Raw genomic sequence first — 22,863 nt, 5'->3', positions numbered from 1 at the left:
CTACTTGGGGGCAGAAGCAGAGTCTTTCCCCTCAGCAGGCTTCTTGGGGGGCAGTCTCTGAGCCACCCCGTAGGGCACGTGGCACGCCACAGTCCCCAGCTCTGCCGCCCCTGCCACATGGAACATCTGGTCATCGAAGAAGATGTGAGGACGGATCTTCTCCAGCATGGGCCCCTTGGGGGCCCCTGCCAGGAACAGGGCCTCGTCCGTCTCCAGGCCCCAGGACCGTAGTGTTTTCAGGGCTCGGGTGCCGGAACTGGCGGCGCTGCGGGCCGTCACCAGGTAGGTGCGGATGGGGCAGTCCACGCGTTGGCCCTTGGCGTAGAACTTCTTTTGCAGCCTTCCCAGGGCCTCCAGAAACCCCTTCAGTGGCCCCTGAGAATGAGAGACGGGGATCAGAGGCATTGCGTTTTTAAGATGGAAAAATGAATCTACAAAGAAAAGACCAACTGTATCGATTAGTGTGCAAAACAGACTTATTAATTCAGCCTTATTAATTCATCCCGTCAAAAAAAAAAAAACATTTAAAAGGTTTTCTACATCTATGTTCTGACTTACATGGTCGAGCGGCTTGTTCTCGTAGGCCTTTTCATGTTCAAAGAACTTATCCAGTCCGTGAGCCTTGAAGATGCGCTCCGACTCATCTGAGAACAGAACAGCGTCGCCGTCGAAGGCCACCCGCAGCTGGGTCTCTGACACCTCCTTCAGCTTCCCCGGGGCAAACATGGTGGCAGCGGCGATCCCTGGGGACAGACAAGACGTCCAGGTACGGTTCAGAGAAACCTCTCAGCATCCATCTGGATCTGGTCATGGTGTCTTTTAGCTGGTCACATGGCACATGCGCTCATAGACCTCAAGGGGGGCGAGGGACCCTGCCCTTTTTCGCCTCTCATAGAGAAGTGCCTTTTTTTCTGCAGGCTAAACCTTTTTTATAAATACATTACTGCTGCGCAGAGCCTACCATGCCTAAAATATTTTGATTGAATCAAAATATCGGGTTGGAAAATAATTAGTTACTCCCGGGCGATGCCCTGTTTTCCTAGCTAGGGCAGCGCGCGCACTGTGAGCGAAACAAATGCACCTGCACGCGAAACAAGTGCACCTGCACGTGCACGCGATAGGCATTAGATAGTGCGAGTCAGTCAGTTGGGTAAATGTCTTTTTGAGACAGACACAGGCATGTTACAGGTAGCCTATGTGGCCACTGGATAACATTTGTAAACATGTTCATTTTCGTTTTATAGTGATAAATTGAAGTGCTTTACCTTTTGCTAGCCCTAACGTGAGAATCAGTCTCTCTTTCTCTCTCCCTCATGAGTTTTAATGTTGGCCTTATTGTGTCGGTAGCTAGTTAGCTAATGTAGCCTAATATTAGCTAGGTAACGTCAGCTCTCTCTCTCTCTCTCTCTCTCTCTGTCTCTCTCTCTCTCTCTCTCTAGTAACTTGTTTAGAAAGATGCACTTGTGAGTTCTGGCAAGTAGGCCTAGTAGTACTGACCTACATTAAAGTTAAATGTAGGCTAATATCACTCACAGCAACATAGGATATGCAGCTAGGTAGTTTGCTAGCTATTTATGGCTAGTAGTAGCTATGATTATTACTTTAGTACTTTGTTATTAATTTACCTTACATATTTTGCTAATTAAGGTAAAAATGTGCTTCACACGCCGCACAACCTAAGTGCCCTTTTTTTTAACTTCCACCCCTGTCCCGCTAACATCCAGTGCACGTCCCTGGCTGACCAGGTGACGATTATCCTGATAATTTCCCACAATTGAGCTTTTATCGCTCTGTTTAAAACAACTGCATAGCAGTTCTGTGAGTCAATGCCACAGCGTATACATGAGTGACTACTACTCCATGGAGTCTGGAGACTATCTCTGGACTTGCTCTACCTACATTACTCTATGGAGTCTGGAGACTATCTCTGGACTTGCTCTACCTACATTACTCTATGGAGTCTGGAGACTATCTTCGGACTTGCTCTACCTACATTACTCTATGGAGTCTGGAGACTATCTCTGGACTTGCTCTACCTACATTACTCTATGGAGTCTGGAGACTATCTCTGGACTTGCTCTACCTACATTACTCTATGGAGTCTGGGGACTATCTCTGGACTTGCTCTACCTACATTACTCTATGGAGTCTGGAGACTATCTCTGGACTTGCTCTACCTACATTACTGGCTACCACTCACCCTCCTCCAAGGCCTCGCGCACCTTCAGCGGGTCAAGGGACAGGTACAGGTTGGTGTGGTAGGCCTTCAGGTACCCAATAGGTGTGTTCCCTCCGGTCATACAGAAACGCTCGATGTTGAGTTCTAGAACACAGAGAAGGATAGGGTGTTACGCCTATGACCTAATACTGTAGCTGTGTGGTCATTCAAGGGTCATAAGGGCGTTGTGAAGTACACATAAGCGATGCACTTGCGAACCTCGTAACAAAAATGTGTAGCATGAAAATGACTCTAGACAAACATGTACTTACTGTAAGTCACTTTAGATAAACACGTCTGCTAAATGACTAAATGTAAATGTAAAAATGAGACGATAACAGTTACACACATGGAGCGCTGGAGGATGGGGAGGTAAATAACTGGTACAGAGCGCGGGGGAACACAGAGAGGGGGGTGAGATGAGGGGGAGGCGCTTGAGACGGTGGGTCAGACGGTGGCTCAGACGTCTCCACTTGGCCAGGCGCATCTCCCAGATGCCTCAGGAGTATGGCGATGTGTGGAGCGTGAGGGGGATCACGACAACCACCACCGTCGGACTAGTCCATCCAGACCTAGACCAGCGTGAATGATGATCAATGCGAACTGTCCTCTAAGAAACCTCAGTCCCCTGTCTCTCTCTTCATTTGCCTCTTATTTTTCAGGCACGCAGCATGAAGGGTGTGAGGAAGTAGAGCTGTGATGCTCTAAGCAGGCGCGTGTGTATCTCGAGGAGGGTCACGGGGTCATGGAGTCATCCAGGCTGTGTGTGAATGGGAAAGACCAGCTGTGTGCATAGCAACCTCAGAACCGCACCAGGAGAACCACCATCAAGACCGCTCTTAGGACATCCCTCTGAATCTACTGTGCATTAAATTCCATGAAGTGTAGTGTTTGTGTGCGTGTGTGTGTGTGTGTGTGTGTGTGTGTGTGTGTGTGTGTGTGTGTGTGTGTGTGTGTGTGTGCGTGTGTGTGTGTGTGTGTCAGGCACTCACGGTGGTGGTTGATGGTGTTGATGAGTCTCACACCAACGTTTGCGTAGTTGTTGGTCATGAGCACAACGTCAAAGAGCTCCTCACTCTCAGGGTACAGATCCCTCAGGCGAGTGTTCACTTCCTCCAGAGCCTGCGTGAAAAGCCATGCAAACAGGGCTAATGACATGATGATACACATTGAGTAGAGTAGTCCAGGGCTGAGATCCCCTCACCCTAACCCGGGTCCGTATCCTTTTCCTACCCCCTCCCTACCCCAACCCCTGCCTCTATCTGGGCCCAGGCACATTCACATTCACGCACACACAGACATACACCAGTGTTTGCCATGTCTCTCCTATGATGTTTTTAGCCTCTCTTACTCTGAAAATGTAATTTAATGTTATTTATTGCTTTATAAATGTTCTTAGCCGGTAGACAAACATACTCCAGGAGCTTGCCCGATCGCCTTGTTGAGAGGGGTCAGGGAAGAATTTTTACAGCTCACTTATCTGGCCCCCGGGTGATAGTTTTTTTTGCTTCCCTCTGGAATATGTAGAGGTGGGTCGTATGCCCACCTCCCTTGTTCTCTGTAAAGCGCATTGTGTTGCCTCTGGGTATGAAATGCGCTATACAAATAAAGCTTTGATTGATTGACTGATTGAGAAACATTACCGCCAATGCCTAGTAGCTCTGCTACAGTAGGTGCGTTATGTGCATGTTACTTTGTTTGTGTGTGTGTTTTTCACAGACCTTAACAAAAGAGAAGGCGGGGCCAGGTCCCAGGGGCTCAGTTTCGTGCTCCATCTGATATTTGAGGTACTCCTCCATGCCTTGCTGCTCGTAAATCTGCTGCTCCTTCTCCATGTTGAAGAGGACCCGCGATGACACCGCGATGGTGATGGCATTCTGGGGCTTCGGCTGTCAGATGAGGGAAGAGAAGTGACAAATACTTGAACACACACACACACACACACACACACACACAAATGACCCTTTGGTAGAGAGAGTGTCCCTCCAGACAGGGACAGACAGAGAACGCTACTCTGGCACCAAACTGAGCGTCGGAGTGGTTCCCTTCTCTGAGCTAATTGGACAGATGCAGTCGATGCAGTGCAGAGTAGGTTCTGGGAGACAGTGCTTGGTTGAGTTATAACAGCTGATGAAAGCTGTAACACTACGTGAATCAAATAAAGAGAGGGTCATCAATGGGGGAAAAGGGGGAGAGAGTAATTAAGTAATCAGGGGGAGAGAGTAATTAAGTAATCAGTTAATCACATCACATCAAGTCTTCAATTCATTGTCAATTGATAATAGTCTATTAAAGCAGTTCCACTGACAAGTATAGCCAATGTAACTGCTCGGATAGACTATTGACTTGTTCATGTCCACTGGATCTTATTTCACTGTAAAGGAAAATCAATCTTATGTCAATATAACTTTATTACATATGATTTACATGTGTGCCTATCTCAATAACTGGGCTGCTGCAGCGGCCAGAGGAGAAGTAGGGCTACTTTTGCTGTAGACACTAGACATGGGACCTGAGGAGCATATTAATGGAGAGGTTATGGCTTCAGCCAAGTCCTGGTTTCAATCCAGTCCTTACTCGACGTCAGAGTGTTGTGTATGGCAGAAATTAGTTGCCAAAACCTGGACTGAAGAATCTCATTTCACCCTGGCTGCCACCGGTTGGCTCGCCGTATACTGAATCTCTGTCAAAATAAATCATGTCATACTTCAAACTACAATTGATTTGTTTTAATACAACATTGTGGAATTGAATGAGCATCTAACGTTAAACCACCGCGTTTCAATAGGCTAAGTGAGGGAACATTGTGTGAACTTTTGGATTTCGGTGAAAGTGTCGAAATAATTAAGAGTAACTCCACTTACGAAGAAAATTGCTCCATGCACCTTGCGAGCGGTTGTGTTACTATTACTGAGACGCGCTGTCCTCTCCATACTGCGCAGGTGAGTATAGGCCTATGTTATCAGCGGGGTTGATAGTGCCCTGTCTGAGGAGCACTCTCTGCGATGTTTAAGCAGCTCTGTTTAATTAATAATAAGCCCTCTGATGTTGTCATAATGCCCTGTGAACCACTATGACGCCATTGCTGTGAAAGTGACCGAGATCCTCTGGCTAGCGTCAGGACAAGTCGTGCAGTGGTTGATCGTTCTAATCTCAACCAGTAGGCTAAACAAAATCTAATTTCTTGACTTAAATGCGAAAAAACGAAAAGGGAGTGTCTTCTTCTTTTTTGTATACAATCTAGTAGCCTATGTGCTGTCGCACCTTCCCTCGGTAGATTACCGCTACATATTTGCAGGTATACAGAGGAAATTCAAGATTCGAGGTCGGTTTATTCGGCACTTAATTGGGCCTACATGGTTTACACATAGCCTACTAGGGATTTGACTAGAGTAGGATAAAGGCATCTAAGGCCTACTTGTTAAGAGAAGAAAGGTCCGCACACTGTTTTAATGGCTAGCCTACCATAGTAATTTTAATAAAGCACAACGTTTCGGCCGGTTGCAATCGACGAAGGCCACGCCGGCCGAAACGTGCTTTATTAAAAGCACTATTGGAGCTTTTTAAACAATGTGCGGACCTTTCTTTTATCAGTTTTTTTTGGGGGGCCGAGCAACTGTTACTTTTCATTCTTGGATGTTCTCTGCTGCTATCAAACTAGGCCTAGCCTACTTGCAGACCCCAAATCTGTTCTTCTACCTAGCCCACTGACTGATATACTGTAATAATTTTCAGTCACATCAAATCTTACCACAGCATATTTCGGCATAGTTCTACTTTTCAGTAGCCCATGTAGTTGTCACTAATGAAAGACATGGAAAGAACACATACAGAAAAGATGCTCTTCGCATGCTACAACACCCAGATGGACAAACTCACCGTTTTCCTGCTGGGGGTGGAGGGCTTGGCCAGGGTCTTGCTGCCTCCACAGGGGGCTTTGCTAGTGCCGTTGGCAGCCGGGTCCTGGCCAGTTCTGGTAAGCGAGCAACTATTGATCAGACTCATCCTGTCTCCTTTACTGCCTCTCCACCCCTCTTCTCTGTCTCAGGTAGTCCTTACTGAGACCCTGTCCACTATACCCCCTTCTCTCTTTCCCTCCCTCTCTCTCTCTCTCTCTCTCTCTCTCTCTCTCTCTCTCAGGGTCCTCGCGCTCATTCAGACTCAGCCCTACTGCACTATGAAGGTGATGAGAGCAAAAGCGACTCAAGCTACTCAGCAAAACGTTGGGGGTGGGGCGGGAATAAGAGAGAGATGTAAAAGAAGGGAGGGATGGAGAGAGAGAGGCGATATTATGCAAGCTGGTTGATAACGCTGTCTTTGTTTTATTCTACAGGGATCTCTTCTGCATCCTGCACTTGTGTGTTCCCTCTCTTTCTGTCTCTCTATGTCTCTCTCTCTCTTCCTCTCCCATGTTTTTATTGACTTCCATATCCAATGGACTCTCATTTGATTGAATGCATGTGACAGCTGCATGTGTAAGTAGCAGGCTGGGGGGACAGGACATGCATGCATGCAATCACATGCATGAGCCGCATGAGTGACAGAGGCTTTAAGATGCTTTTTAGTGAGATATCACGTTGCCAGAGCTGAAGATTGCAGTAGAGAATAGGTGACTCTAAATGTTAGCATCCTGCCCAAAAAGCAATGATCAGTATTCACCATGGTTGTCCTTAAAGTGCTCCACTTCCTTGCAGTGTCTGCATACTGGGCGATTTCTTTTTGCTGCTTAGTGGTCTGGGAAATGGTGTTTCTGGATCATTTGTGCGCCTGTGCGTCCGATGATGGGTTTTTTACCGTCTCCCTGCCCGAACCCCCTGCAGGCCTTTTATGTGACTGAATTACAGCGCAGCAGCAGTTGCCAGGCAACCACCAGTGACTCACTCTGACTGAGATGCCCACACCTGGAAGCTGATTGGCTGTGGGGTAAGTCTGTTGATATCGCCCAGCAAGGTAAGGGAGATGTCTGGGGGAACTGAGATAAAGGTGTGATTTGTGCTTTGAGGTCTACAAAGAGGGGGGGGTCATACTGGATCTAGGGCGGCCTTGTCACAACAGAGACTGCAGGGAGGAGGAAAAAGAACAGACCTCACACTAAACTGGTTAAGTGGAATCATTTCTTCAAACGGTTCCCATACGACGTATACATCTCACAAGAACACACTTCTAAAATGATAAACGTGTTGCCTGTACATACGCCTCTGAGTCAGGGCATTCACAAACAAAAATCCTCACAATGTTTTAGCCTGTTCTCACTGTCACAATGTGACATTTTCCCTTGTAAGCACATGGGCAGAGAGTGTCATGCTGGGAACTGTAACCCCTTTCCTGCAGGCTCCCTATGGAACAAGTCCAGAGAGCGTTTTTTATTGATTGACTACTAGAGACATTTGCAGGCTGCTGTTTATGGTCATGTTGGGAAAGGACCTCCATTTGAAGCCTGGAACAGGAGAGGACTGTATTTTAGAGGTCTTAGGGGGGCTAATTACTGAAGAGCAACTTGGTGTATCCCTAAATATCTTAATTACAATTTAGTTACAGTTAAGACATTAACACTAGGCAGTGCCCTTTTTTGGTTTGAAATATGATTTTAACTGTGCATAGAATTGAATGTGGACCTGATGTATTTTTTTCACCTGACAAATTCAAATCAACATGACTTTGGAGATTACCAAGAGAGAGCGCAGACATCTGATTAACCTGTGCCACTATATGTCTGTGTATTGAAGTCATATTTATTGATTAGGTTTACACAAGGAATTTGCTGTTGGTGCATAACAGTAAAACTAAAAGGACAAGACAGGACAGTGCAAAATACAATAATGAAATTACAGCTGCTGCGCAGCACTGGATCGGGCCCGGGCGTTTTGAGGAGGAAGAGGAAGGAGACAAATGACAAATACATGAGGGCCTCTTTAAAACTTCTTAAATTAAAAAAATCTTTAAAATCATGTCAGAACTCAGAACAGTACAATGCCTGAGTAGGCATTAGCATATTAGCATATATATTAGTTTATTCTGCATTACCCGGGGCTTGAATTCACAACCAGACACCAAGGGAAGGTCATGTTCTTGTTTGAGCCAAGCCAAGAAGCTGGCAGTTTGACTTAAAAAGTATAAATGTCACAGCTAGATATTTACACCATAGGAATCCTGCATGAACATATTAGTAGGCCTACATACTGGGATGGGAATGAGTTGTGGGACTCTGGACTGAGCATGGATTCACTGATTGATTGGATTGAACACAGGTGGCACTGATTGAGACAAAAGACTGGTCAGATGAAGACATGCAAACAAAAGAAACAGCAGCTACAACAAACATGAAACAGTAAGACATTAAAAAATCATGTCACACAGCACAATGGAGTGTGCGTTAGCATTTTTATTCGGCATCCCCCTGGGCTTGAACTCTTGTTGAGTTACCTGCCATGTGAGGTTTTGGACTGCAGCCTCCTGCCAGAGGGGACTGGTTCAAAGAGTTTGTGACCAGGGTGGGAGGGGTCAGCCACAACCTTTCTTGCCTGCATCAGGGCCCTGGAGGCGTGCAGGTCTTGGAGGCGTGCAGGTCTTGGAGGCGTGCAGGTCTTGGAGGCGTGCAGGTCCTGGAGGCGTGCAGGTCTTGGAGGCGTGCAGGTCTTGGAGGCGTGCAGGTCCTGGAGGCGTGCAGGTCCTGGAAGCGTGCAGGTCTTGGAGGCGTGCAGGTCTTGGAGGCGTGCAGGTCTTGGAGGCGTGCAGGTCCTGGAGGCGTGCAGGTCCTGGAAGCGTGCAGGTCTTGGAGGCCTGCAGGTCCTGGAGGCGTGCAGGTCTTGGAGGCGTGCAGGTCTTGGAGGCGTGCAGGTCTTGGAGGCGTGCAGGTCCTGGAGGCGTGCAGGTCTTGGAGGCGTGCAGGTCTTGGAGGCGTGCAGGTCTTGGAGGGATGGCAGGTTGCAGCCAGTCACCATCTCAGCAGAGCGGATGATACACTGCAGTCCGCTCATGTCCTTGGCAGTGGCAGCAGCTCACGAAATTATGATGGAGGAGGTGAGGATAGACGGTGTAGAAGCGAGTTTAACTTCTTCAGCTGCCTTAGGAAGTACCTCCTCTGCTGTGCCTTCTGGGTGAGACTTGAGATCCTGGGTGATGATGGGGCCTAAGAAGCAGAAGGAGTCGACTGGGGAGTCACCCAAGGTGATGGGAGCTGGTAGGGCTGGGCTCTTTTTGAAGACCAGGAAATCAGATGGTCAATCTCCCACCTGTAGGCGGACTCATCCCCACCAGAAATGAGCCCAATGAGGGTTTGACTGACTGATGACTGGAGGTGCAGCTGTTCATATGTTAGGGATGCACCGAGACGTCATTATCTGTATCTGTTCAACCAACAAAATGATGCTGTACCTGTATTCAGATAGAAACCAGAAGTGAGCATGGTTTATACCAAACATTGTGTTAATTCGGCAATAAATGCACCACACCACTCCCTCACCACTCTATGGACAAAATCAACACGCTACAGATTCTGTGACTTAAGAGAAGGGAGATGAGTTCTCATCTGTCGTTCTGTATCTCTCCCTCTCGTCTCTCTCTATCTTGTCTCTCTCATCACCCTCTCATCTCCCCTCTCTCAATATTGATCCTGCAGTCCAGGAGGGATGTTTAACAGTTAACCGTTTAACCGATAACCCATTCTAACCTATTAAACTTAGTAAAAGTAAGTAAAACGGTATTTTTTTTAATTTATGTGCATAGCCCATCAACTGTTGCCTGGGTCCAGACATTCAAATCCACCCTCTAAAGGTTTGCTGATTCTAAATTGAAGTTCTCAATGGAGTGTAAGAAGTTTGACAAATATGTCTGATATCAGGCTACATCACCTGGGATGTGGGGGAAAACAACTCTTAAATCCAACAGAAGAGGGCGCTGTGCTACCATTTCAGATGCCAGCTGTCACTTGACTAGCAACGTTCGCTCTCACAGAGTCAAACAACATGAAGCAAGCAAAACGAAGTTTGGTTTGGGACCATATAGTTAAAACATGAATGAAGTTTGCTGCAAAATGTGAAATGCTGTCTTAAAATTTAGCAGTAGTACTATGACAATGCAGGCAGTACCACATATGTAGTAAACATAGACTAGCCACATTTCGTCTCAGACTGAGCGTGTTTTTTTTACCCCTGAATAATAACGAATAACTTCTGATAGAAAAATATGTTTCTATTGCATTATCTGTGCCTTTCTGAATGATGTGAATTCTGGTGAATCACTATCATATACAGGGAGAAGAGTAGAGGGGAAAGGACACGGCTGTGATGGGAACTGGTGCTGATGGTCCAGGAGTCAGACAAGTGTTTCCCCAGCTTCACATGCTGCTTCCTGTCCGACAGGAAGTCAGTGATCCACTTGCAGGTGGAGTCAGGCATGTGCACCTGGGCGTGCTTGTCCGGCAGCAGAGCCGGAGTGACAGACCAAAAGATGAATGGAGGTGAATGGCCGGCCATGTTTGGGTGGCACGTGGAGCCACCCCGTGATTTGGATCTGCTTTGTGGAATCATGGAATCAATTCTAAATTGGCACATGCTACACCCCTCCACCGAGTTTCATGAAAAGCGGCCCAGTAGTTTTTGCATAATCCTAGTACAAAAAATGAATGGAGGTGAATGGCCCGCCATGTTTGGGCAGCTTGTGGACCCGCCCCGTGATTCGGATCCACTCCAGAATTTAATGGATTGTTAGTCGGCCCATGCTACACCCCTCCACCGGGTTTCATGAAAATTGTTCTTGTAGTTTTGCATAATCCTACTAACAAACAAACCAAGAAACGACTTGTGGACCCGCCCTGTGATTCAGATCCAGACTGCCCAGGCTTTCAAATCAAGCAGTGGGTCAATTCAAGTAAGTCAGAGGTGAGACATACAGACATGTAAATAAAAAAATACAGTGCAAATACAGTACAAAATACAATATAACCAAAAAAAAGAAAGGCACAATGCAAATTACTCAATATATACAGAATAGAGTGTGGTGAGTAGAATAGAGTGTGTGTGATAGATGTTTTATATATACAATGTGTGCAACGTGCCGTTGAGATATGTGGAACAATCAGAGGTCGAGTGCAAATAGTGCAAAGGGTATAGAGTCAGTGTGTGTGTGTGTGGGGGGGGGGGGGGGGGGGGGGGGGCGCACAAGCCTGGTTGATGCTGCTTCCGTGGGAAAGAAGCCGTTTTTGTTGTGCGTGGGCTCGGTCCCAATGGACCGCAGTCTCCTGCCAGAGAAGAGTGGGTCAAAGAGACCGTGACCAGGATGGGAGGGCTCAGCCTCAATCTTCTGCCCCGCTTCAGGGCCCTGGAAGCGTGCAGATCCTGTAGGGATGTCAGTTTACAGTCGATCACCCTTTATTTAAGCAATAAACCACGATATATAGTGATTTTATAACAGCTAGGGGGGTTTCTAACAACGCCCCCTAGCTGTTATAAAATCACTATAACACACGGCCTCTCGTGGTTTATTGCTTTTATACAACGGTTACTACAGGTATTAGTGTAAAATAAACACACAGCAATGTAAAATATTAACATTTATTCAAAACGAAGCATCATTCCCTCAATTCCGCCGAGCAAAATAGTTCCCCTAACAAAAGGGTTGCCAAGCAACAACAACTACAATGCATTGGATCAAATGGGAGGCGCATTAATACTGAAAATGGAATGATATGCGGTCCCAGGTGTGTTACAAAGTATTTTAACACGACTTCCAGCCAATCAGAATCAAGAACCAGAACTAACCGTTGTATAAGTATGTAAAATGGTAGGATGATGGTCGTCTGTGATGTGTACTTTCAAAGCCTCATCTTATCGAGTCTTTATTTTATTTCCGTTTCACGTTGAACAAAATCTATGACAGTTCAACCTGACTAATGACTACAGGATTCTACTGTCATCTCCCAAACACTTCACTCTTACTACCACTAGAGGGCAACAGAGGATAGGAGTCTCTCACAAGCCTTTCTCACAGCCTTTGGGTGTTGTATGGATTAACTCCAACCTGCACTCATAAACGAAGAGGAACTGAAAGAGTTACATGGCAGTTTGGAAGGGGAAGTTTGAAACAAACCCTGTATCGTATGTCTAAAAATGTTGTAACCTGAGAAACTATGGTTGGAGCATACAATAGGCTGTGATACAATGAGCCTGCATCATTCCCATACATTTGGTACACATGGTATGAAGATAGACCATATTTGATGTCCTTCAGCAGTGTTGCTAAAGATGAGCTTTTTTCGTATTGGCTTTTTGTTAGTATTATAAATTAGAGGGTTTCAGAGAAGGATACATCTTTGCAGTTTGCACTTCCTTTGCCAATTTAGCTGTATAATATTCACATTGAGCAATGAGTATATGGAGAATAACATTAACTTTCTTTTCTTGAATATATTAAGGTGCAGTATGAGTAATCTCTGCCTAATCTATCTATCTATCTGATACAGGTTTAATACCTGTCACCAATTTAATAGCCTACAATATGAGTAATCTCAGCCTAATCTATCTATCTATCTATATATCTATCTATATATCTATCTGATGCAGGGCAATACCTGTCTCCACTTTAATAGCCTACAAAGCCTTTGTCTTCTTTACAAACCCAGAGCACTCCAGCACTGAAAGGGTTAAACAGGACAGAGACAGTTGAGCTGATTTGAATAACGCTGGCGCGAGGCTCCAGGGGGCCGGCCTTTCTTTATGCCGGTTGAGCTCCTCCCCCTTACACGCCCTGGAGTGGCGGGAAATGCTGGCGAGTGAGAGAGAGAGAGAGAGAGAGAGAGGGAGGAGGAAAGACTGCAGTGGTTGAACCAAAGAAGCTTATCCACCTCTCTCTACCTGCTACTATAAGTTGTCTGGCACAGAACCTGGGAGGAAGGGGGGAGAGAGATGGATGGGAGGGGGCAGAGAGAGAGGAGGGAGGGGGCAGAGAGAGAGAGAGAGAGAGAGAGGGGTGGAAGACAGAGAGAGGGGGCCCTCCCTGTTTTGGCGCGAGACGGAGAGAGATAAAGCTCTTTCAGCGGTAGACCAGTAGGTGGGAACAAAGCAGGCATGAGGGGAGTGGGACTAAACAAAGAGGGTACAACGGACACATACACACACACACACACATATACACACTTATTCACTCACAGCCCTAAAGGGAAATGGCAAGGCAAGTGTCGTTACTTTTCTTATTCCTACAAAGAGTACTATACACAGGCTTGTGTAGTCTCCCAGTCTCTTTGTTCTAATTGTGACTGAGACTGGCCTTGGGCAGGACAACTACACATCCTTCCCTTACTCCCTAACTCTCACACACACACACACACACACACACAACTTCCCTGTATTCCACTTTCTACTTTTTCCTTCCTCACCACAGATTGATTATGCACGATCAGAGAGATACCAATGTAGACACAAACACACACACACACTCCAGGGTACCAATGGGCTAGTTGAATTTACCCTTCCTAAGCCCTAACCCATAGTATCAATCAATAAAATACATGTCTGAACAAAGACTTTAGGAATACCATTGACCTAGCTGTTCAGAGAGGCCGTGTACTCAAAGCAGAGAGAGTACCGACGAATGCTGCAGTTCCTGACACTTCCTGCCTGAGAGGCCTTCTACAAAAACAGGAAGTGAGAGCTGCCTGCGAGTTCCAAGGCCTCGGTGACACTGCGGCTCACTGACACACACATGCACACAAACGGAAAAGGGGAGCTTTGATTATGACATAACCTGGCTGTGTGCTCTACAGCTGTAATGGTCCAGCTCCAACAGCAGACAGGCCCTGAATGAGGAGAGAGGCATAGTGAGGCAGGACACGGGGGTGGCAGCCAGAACAGGGATCTGCAAGATCTACATGTGGACTCTGACAACAGACACACAGATCAGTTCTGTCTGTGTCTGTCTCTCTCTCTCTCTCTCTCTCTCTCTCTCACCCTGTTCCTACCTGACGTTAACACGGGTCTTGGGTGATGCGATCACAAGTGGACAGCTCTAAGTACAGGTGTGAATAGTACAGGTGTGAATGCACCGCAAGACGCATTGAGATCCGATCGCTCAGACCACATTCGGAGATGGCCCGGGCTGCATATGGCCACGTTCTTTTAGCAGTGTGTACGCCAGTTTGTCCTGGACCACATTGAGCGGCCGCCTACGCGACCGGCGTGCTCTGCATAAGCAGAGCAACAGCGTCATATGACTAGATAGAATACATAAATAATCCCTAACGGGGAAATGGCCATGTTGTAGCACATCATAAGACACACAACACAATAAAAAAAACAGTAAAAGACATAAGGGTTACATAAGGGCATTAAAAGGGCATCAATCAATCAACGCCAAAAAAAGTGTGGGAGGACACAACAACCAGAATATAACATCTAAAATGTGAATTCATTCGAAAATGTCAATCTAAAGTGTCAGTTAAGTCTGGCCCCCGGGTGATACTGGTTTTTTGCTTCCCTCTGGAATATGTAGGGGTGGGTCGTATGCCCACCTCCCTTGTTCTCTGTAAAGCGCATTGTGTTGCCTCTGGGTGTGAAATGAGCTATACAAATAAAGCTTTGATTGATTGATTGATTGATTGAAGTCCATGGCATCCCGCCAATCAGAGGATGCATTAAAACGTCTAATGGCAGCAGGTAGGAAGGATCTACAGAGGCGTTCAGTGGAGCACCGTGGCAGAATCAGTCTGTCTCTGAAGGTCCTCCTCTGCCTGACCAGAGTATCATATTAAAGTGTGACAACAGGCCACAACAACAACAGGCAAAGTGGATTCTCGTGGATGGAGTACACATAAAACACGCTGTCTGATTTCCGTTTGGGCCGAAGAGTCGGTAGGGGAACTGGAAGATTCATAACGCAACCGGTTCGATTTTATGAGGAGATTTTTAAAAAAAGACGGAGGGGAATACAGTCGACCGTGGCAGCAACGCCAACATAAAACCAAACGACTCAAGAATTTTTTAGAATGCACAGAGCGGGAAGAGAGATCTGATCACAAGTGGTCACTCAAGACGCACATGAAGACGCATTCAAATCCCAGGTGTGAACTGATGTGCTCAGAGCCGTCCACTTGTGATCAGATCACCCGAGACGCATGTTAACTCTGGGTGTGAACAGGGCCTTTTTGTACATTTATATGTCCTCTTTCTCTCCCTCTCCATTTGTCTTTATCACCCTCTCTCTCTCTCTCTCTCTCTGTTTCGGTCAATCTGTGGTAATTAGCCGATGTGTAATGGTGGTTGTGGGGAGAGGGGGTGTGTGGGGTGGGAGGGGGTCTGATTACCGAGGGTCTGGCTGAGAGGTTTCATGAAGAGACAAAGAACAGGGAGGCCAAAGGGATTCTGTTTTTTTGGGGGGTGAGGGGCTCTGTGACAACTGCTGGGTCTGAAGGGGGTTAAAGGGGATGGGGGAGGGGCTAATGCCCCTCTCTCTGAGTAGCTTGGGGGGACGGAAAGAGGGAGGGGGGTGGGTCTTCAATGGGCCAAAATTCAAAAGATGCAGCCAGTGTCCCGACGACCTCTGAAGCAACTCTATACTGTGGCGGCCGAGGAGAACAAAGGAACATCTGCCTACTGACGAAGCTTTCAGCCTCACAGCAACCGCCTCAGGCCACGGACTCAGTTTGCTTGAGACTGGCCTAAGAACTATCAACAGGTTGATAAAGAAAGATTTAGTGAATAAAATAACATTTTGATCATATTTTTGGCACAATTGTTTTCATACATTGAGTACTCAATAAAACTATGGACGACTGAATGGTTGGAGGTGATCAAATTAAATTTTAAAAATTAAAAAATTAATCTAGCCGAAGAATAATTTGGGCATTCACAAAAGCGCAAGAGCACACACATTCTGTGCGTGTGTTATGTTCCCACGGTAAGAGTAATTGAGCAGCTGTCCGAAGTGAGGCCCCCATTCCCCCTCTCCTGTAACCCTGCTTAACAGTGATTAATCAACTCCATGGTTACATCACAAAACATCACCGTGGGGAGGACCCAGCATCCAAACTAAACCCACCCCTGGACAGTAACCCCCCCCCGATTCTAGTGGGGCACCATGGTAGAGATCCCATCACGATAAAAATGGTTCTTGGTGTAGTCAGACTAGGAGGAGAGGAGAGAACACTGTTGAATGTGCTGATGTTCTGGACCTGGTTCTGAAAGCGCGGGCCCAAGTTGCCAGTTGCGTCTGTTTTGGTGTATCTGGAGACCTTTTGATGGGTTCATTATACTCAGAGCTGCAGTGTTTCTGGGCCCAGATGGCCCTGGTGTTTAGACTAACGGGATTAGGATTATCTCCAGATTAGACCGGCGATCTGAGATGCCCCCCCCCAAACACCCCCCACCCTCTCCAAACAAAAAATGCCAGACAGGGACAGACGCTTAACACCAATCTACCCCTGAACCCCAACTAACTACTGCTGCTACTTATAACCGAATGTTTTGTGAAAAGGAAAGAATGCAGTGTGCAATTTGGTAGATATACAAATCAACAGTCCACCTCCTACTGAAGATCTTTGCTGGGGTCTGAAAGCAAGTCCTAAGTGGGTTAGCAGGGCTAAACCCTGGGTTTATTATCGTGTCTGAAGACAGAACAATGAGTCAGAGCTGAGCTGTTCAAGAGCAAAACATTGGTATGTTGCAAGCCAGCTAAGGCCAGATGCTGACAGAAACAGGGAGAGGATAACACACAACATGTTCCAAGCGTGTTCCAACTGAATCATTATTATTATTATTATTATTATTATTATGCAACCTTGGCCTTGGGATGGAGCAGAATGAGAGAGAGAGGGAGGAAGAGAGAGAGAGAGAGGAACAGAGGGCTGGGAGTCTGAGCTACATCGATCCGCCACTATAAGCACCTGATGGAATATGAAAGACTGTCCATTACAGAGGAAGACTTGGTAAGAGAGAGAGAGAGAGAGAGAGAGAGAGAGAGAGACCGTGTAGGTGTGTGTCTCTGTGTGCCCCTGCAGCCCGGTGGCCTCATAGGATGGACAGCGGCCGCCACGGGCTTGGCTGAGTTCCGGTGACACCACCGGGACGGAATGTGGGTCAGTTGGCAGAGAGATGGAGCTGTGGTCAAACCGAGTGTGTGCTCGTATGTTCGCGCGCCGGTGTGTGTGTGTGTGTATGTTCGCTCGCCGGTGTGTGTGTGCTCGTATGTTCGCGCACCGGTGTGTGTGTGCTCGTATGTTCACGCGCCGGTGTGTGTGTGTGCTTGTATGTTCGGCGCCGTTGTGTGTGTGTGTGTGTGCATGCGTGTCCTCACTGCGTTTGCGGTCATATCAGTCAATTCAACACAGTAAAGGAAGGGTGGGTGCAGAAAGACATTGAGCAATAAGGAATGAGCTGAGGCCCACTTCTCCTCTCTACTCTCTGCATGCAGGACTAAGATACTCACTATTCAATCAGGACAAACTCCAATCATCACACATCCTCTTTCTGCAATACGTGACTCTCATGTTCAGGGGTGGGGATCCTGGGGGGGTCATGGAGGACATCCCCCCCCCCCCTCCCAGTATTTGAGGTCATTAAAATTGCCCCCCACAATATTTAGATTGGGGTAGTGGCATTCAAATGACCATAAAGCCGCGTAGGAAAATGTGCCCCCCAAAAAATACTTTTGCAAAATTTCAATGTAAATGTCCCCCCTCCAAAGTTGGATACAGATTCCCGCCACTGCTCCTGTTAATTGTTCCTTCTTATTCTTCAACTAACCACATCCAATAAAGATAACCCAATTACAGGAAATCCTTAGGTGTGTATTATGTTCTCCAACAGATAAAGCCCAAACAGCCGTTTGTTTTACAGCTACCTTCTTCATGTGGGTCACAAAGACCCTCCTTGTTCTGTGCTGATAAGCAGCTCGTTGGACCATGCACAGACCTGAGTCACAAACCGGCGCTGTGTTTACGCTCCGCTTCCTCTCCCGCCTCCCAATGTAAACGTTCTGTGTATACACTGCGTAATATGGCTGGTCAGAACTCAAGGGAAAGCAACGAGTTAACGCGGCAGGGCGCACACACACACACACACCACACACCACACACACATAAACACGTTGCTCAATGTGTTCTGAGGAAGGACTGAGGTATGAGGAATTCGTTGTACTGACAGCTAGGGGTGGTCTATTGCGAAACTTTTGTTCACTCAGACGAGAAACAGGGATGCACTTGTCCGTCTGTGTTGCTCAATTGCAGTACAGCCAGTGCCTTGCCCTGGAGCGAGGAGCAATACTCACACTAGCTTTTCAGGCTTCGGAACCGCTTTTATGTCATTCTGAAGCAGGCCAGAAGGTCCAATGGGAGATTGTGATTGGCAGGAGACCTGTTCATCGTTCCCCCTGTGACAATCAATGGGAGATGGGCTGTACACAGACACATTCAAATGCAATCACATCCACACGGTAGTGTGTAGTACGTAGTACAGAGACTGGTCTCCTGGGCCTGAAAGAGGACCAGCACACACACAAACGTACACGCACGCGCACACACACACACACACACACACACACACACACACACACACTAATCTGTCAGTTATAAGTGAGTCAGCGTAACTTTCACTGAGCTGGGATAACTCTATTGACCCACTGACAAAGAAGCAGGCAGACGTACACACGGGGCCTCAGCGCTCTGATCCCGCCCTACTGCACAGACCCGATCATCCGGCTAAGCACAATTGACCACAATCATCCAATTAAGCACTGTCAATGGCAATTCAATCAACCAATTAGCATGACCAAATTATCTCACAGATTCCCAATTCTATCTCAGCTGCTCCACTGAGCTGAGCTTTGGTTCAGTTCAGAGTCAACGGAATCTCTTTACTGCCGTCTTCTTGTACTGCTGTGTGTGTGCGTGTGTGTGTGTGTGTGTGTGTGTGTGTGTTTGTGTGTCTGTATGTGCGCGCGCGTGCATGTGTGTGAGTAAATCTAATAGTTGGACCAGACAGTGTAACTGAGACTTGTGGAGCCTGAGTTGGCCAGAGAGAGAGAGATAGAGAAATGGAGAGAGAGAGAGAGAGAGAGAGAGAGAGTGGGGAGAACAAATAAATCAGAGAAGAGAATGGTTCCCCATACCGCTACACAGCTGAGTCATCGATTCTCCACGGCCCCACCCTGACCAGACACACACACTAAAGCTCACACACAACCACCAGCTGACACACACACACTTACACACAAACACACATAGACCTCCAACATACAACACGCGTGTGTGCAGGGACGGCAGACAAATCAATACTTCACACGCATGAGAATAGAGCTGCTGCAGGATTAGGAGTGGGAAAAGTACGCTGGCATGGGAATAGTGATAGTGCACAGATGTGACAGAATGAAAGGCACATGGCCTCAAAGAGCGCACGTACACACGCAGCCACCCACGACCTGAACATATGTGTAGAAGCCATCACACACGCCTGTCAGTGGTTACCTTGTGGGCGTGCCGTGGACCGAAGACTAGAAAATCTGGCTGGGTGAGTATGCGGGGTTGAACTCTCACAGGGTGGAGAACAGTACACCACATAGGACAACGCGATCCACTTACATCACAGTGTCCTTAGAGAAACATCCGATAGACTCTTGGAACCACGTTTATAATTAAAAACAACACGTTCACTTTCACACATCTTTTTGCGATGCGGTAAGTGATTTCCCCAGCTCTTAAGTAACAGGAAACAGGTCGCTCCTATCTGACCCAGGTCTGACTATCTGATCTGAGGAGGGCCCTACTTCCTGGTACATAAACTCCCTGGTACATACTATCATGCAACCTGCAGCTGATTCCAATCTCAGCAGTTATCTCACAGTTTATTGCCGCTTAACCGTTAACCATGAAGTCTGATCTACACTACTTGTACACGTAAGCAGGCAGTTCACAGGGCAGGGCAGAGGAAAACATACTGTAATTCTTACTGGTGAATTAGACAATGTTGGTGATATATAAAGTGTATAGCTTAGAACCACTGGTGGTTCTAGTGGGTGGCAAGAGGTGGCAGTTGCCATCTTTGAAGTTTAAATATGGGGGAGATAACCTCTTCCACCCCCACCCAGCTGGAACCCCTACCACCCCAGGTAGAACTTGCTAGAACCGCCACTGAGACCGCCACTTTAGAACACGAAGAATTCGTCTTAACATTGGAGTCACGTCGGTTCAAGACGGTACATTCTACCTGCAGTCTCTAGCGACAGGCAGCTGATTCTATAGGCAAACGGAGACAGAGAAAGGGTGCCCTGGAGGCTCAAATGAGCACCGTTTGCATAGAGCACAGCCCAACCGTAGACTGCCTAACAAAGGAGAGAGAGGGTGTGACAGCCGAGCGTGGGGGTGTGACTGCTCTATCAGACTTCTTCTCTGTGAAACCATAATCTATTGAACCCGTGGGACTACCTCAGAGCTCAGCCATGCACTCAGAGCTTGCTGAGACAGGTTGGTGACATCATCAACAGCAGCCGTAGGTAGGTCAAATATAAATATAAACAGTGAATTTGTTAGGGTTATACAGGCTAGTTTAAAGTCAACAGGCACCATAACCTTACATATGGATGTCTTTGCCGAATGCCAAAGGGACAAACATCAAAGCGACCGTTGCTGGTTCTACCCCCTGCTACACTGACAGAGGCTAGGTGCTAATTGACCTGGAGAGGCCATGCGAAGTACAGTGTCGTTGTGTGAGCGATGTCTCGGGCGTACAAGAACAGGGCCAGCTGTGTGTGTAGGGAACACGCTCCAACATCACCAGCAGGGCCGCGGGTCCTGAGGAACAAAGCGCCAGGTTCTGACGGGCCTCTCGCAAAACGTAACCCGAGCTGAGCGGGCCTCACAGCCATACACCAGCGGTCAGAAGAAGGTTACACTGAAGAGGCCCAAGGACGTGGAGGAAAGTGCCAAAATTAGGATTGGTTAAGATTCTATGAAAGGATAGAGAGAGAAAGAGCATCACTCTCTTTCACCTTCATCCCCACTGGTAGCCATATCTAGCGGTCCATCGTCCAGCTGTGCTGCTCAGTATTTGTTGAGGGAGCCCAGAGAGCAGGGGAACTCGGTCGCTGCACGCCTGCCCTAACAGCGCTGCAGAGCCCCCTCACTGGAAACACACAGCCCCTCTCTCCATACCTCTACTGGGACTGTTCTAAAGATACACCTTGTGTGTGCGTGGGTGGGGGGGGTAGCAGTGTAACCTAGTTCAGTGCACATCAGGTGGCCAGCGTACGGCAGCCACTGCAGAGGGAGGATCCTAGGAGGTCTCACACATTTCAAGGACAAGCTCCAAGGACACACACACACAAACACACACACACACACTCCATCCTACTGTAGGTAGACAGTATCAGACTGTATTTCAGCATCAAGACAGTTAGCCTAGATATTGAAGTACAAGGCAATGAGCTGAATTGATATAGACTAATTAGCGTAATTGAAGAGAATGAACACATTATGCTTCCTCTCTTGAGACCTAGCTTTAACTCCTAGATTGTAATCGTATGCTTAGGGAAGAAATCTCACCATGAGTAGCATCATGTATGCTCTCTTTATGCTAGTATAGAGACTGGATAACTACCATAGTATCTTGTTATGGGAAACTTCCTGACACTTAAATGTACTATGATACTTTTCCGCGGGTTGCTATAGAAACTGATGCTGATTTTGAGATTAGAATACTAGCTATTATGAATGTAAGACACTGCGCTGTGGAAGTGAGCGTTCTCCATGTCAAATTATTTTATAACATCTATTATTTTGTGAGAGAAAGAAAGACCACAATCATATGCAAATATGGTATCAAAATGTCATGTTTCTGTTTATGTAGACACAAATCATTATCAACCCAAGAAAAACAAGCAGTGAAAATAGCATCACAAAGTGACATGTGAATATAAAGTACAGCAGTGCTACTTTATCTTTTTTTTGTCCATTTTTATCTTTTTTTAAAACAAAATAGAAGCTCCCTGATGCCCTAAGGCCAGTTTTAGAGAAGAGAAAGGTTCATTGACAAGTTTTGATTTTGTCTCCTTTAACAAAGAGCAATTAGCTATTATTTACAGAACAATTTGTACACCATAATAAATCACACAAAAAAACTAAACCTCAAGTCGCGCACTTCCTATGTACACCGCAAGGCATTCCATTTCAATCCAGTCGAATTGTGCAATGATGAAATGCCAAGACATTTCCGGAGAAAACAAAAGTATGTATTCACAGACTGACAAGTCAGCCATCAAGATATTAGACTTCTGAAAACAGGTTATCGTCCATTAAAGCACACCAGGAAACACCGCGGCCATATCTACACCCTTACTATCGTTTAATGATACCTTACCGTCGTTTAAAAACCAAACTGATGTGCAAAGGGAAATAACATGAGAAGAACAGAGAAACAGTGCGTCCAGCCGTCGCCTCTGTAGGTTCATACAGGCCAGGCGAGAGTCACCGTCTAAGGAGGTCCGCTGCAATTTGAATGAGGCAGTTTGTTTACATGGAGAGAAGTCCACAGCTTTGTACAATGAGCTTTGTACATGCCGTCTTTAAAGTCCTTAGCTTTTGGAAAGTGGCAGTTTGCTTTAGTTTCGAAGTCCTTAGCTAAGAATGAGGCAGCTTGTCTGTACAGTCCCGAGACAGAAAGAGTCTT

At 46.8% G+C, this 22,863-nt stretch overlaps 1 protein-coding gene across 1 annotated transcript; it reads right to left on the bottom strand.

The window, feature by feature from the left end:
- On the bottom strand, positions 1-5,215 carry LOC311309203 (cytosolic 5'-nucleotidase 1A-like; the record flags this gene model as incomplete). Its single annotated transcript, XM_084438383.1, has 6 exons — positions 5,083-5,215; positions 3,940-4,107; positions 3,211-3,340; positions 2,201-2,323; positions 559-743; positions 1-375 (listed from the first exon to the last, which is right to left on the bottom strand). Exons 1-6 carry the CDS (start codon positions 5,149-5,151, stop codon positions 1-3), a joined length of 1,050 nt encoding a protein of 349 aa, XP_084294509.1. The 5' UTR covers positions 5,152-5,215.
- Positions 5,216-22,863: the final 17,648 nt, after the last annotated feature.

This window comes from Borostomias antarcticus (genome assembly GCF_949987555.1).
Source record: "Borostomias antarcticus genome assembly, chromosome: 5".
Classification (NCBI taxonomy): domain Eukaryota; kingdom Metazoa; phylum Chordata; class Actinopteri; order Stomiiformes; family Stomiidae; genus Borostomias; species Borostomias antarcticus.
The sequence above is the reverse complement of the archived record's forward strand: the minus strand, read 5'-3'. Positions and strand labels throughout refer to the sequence as shown.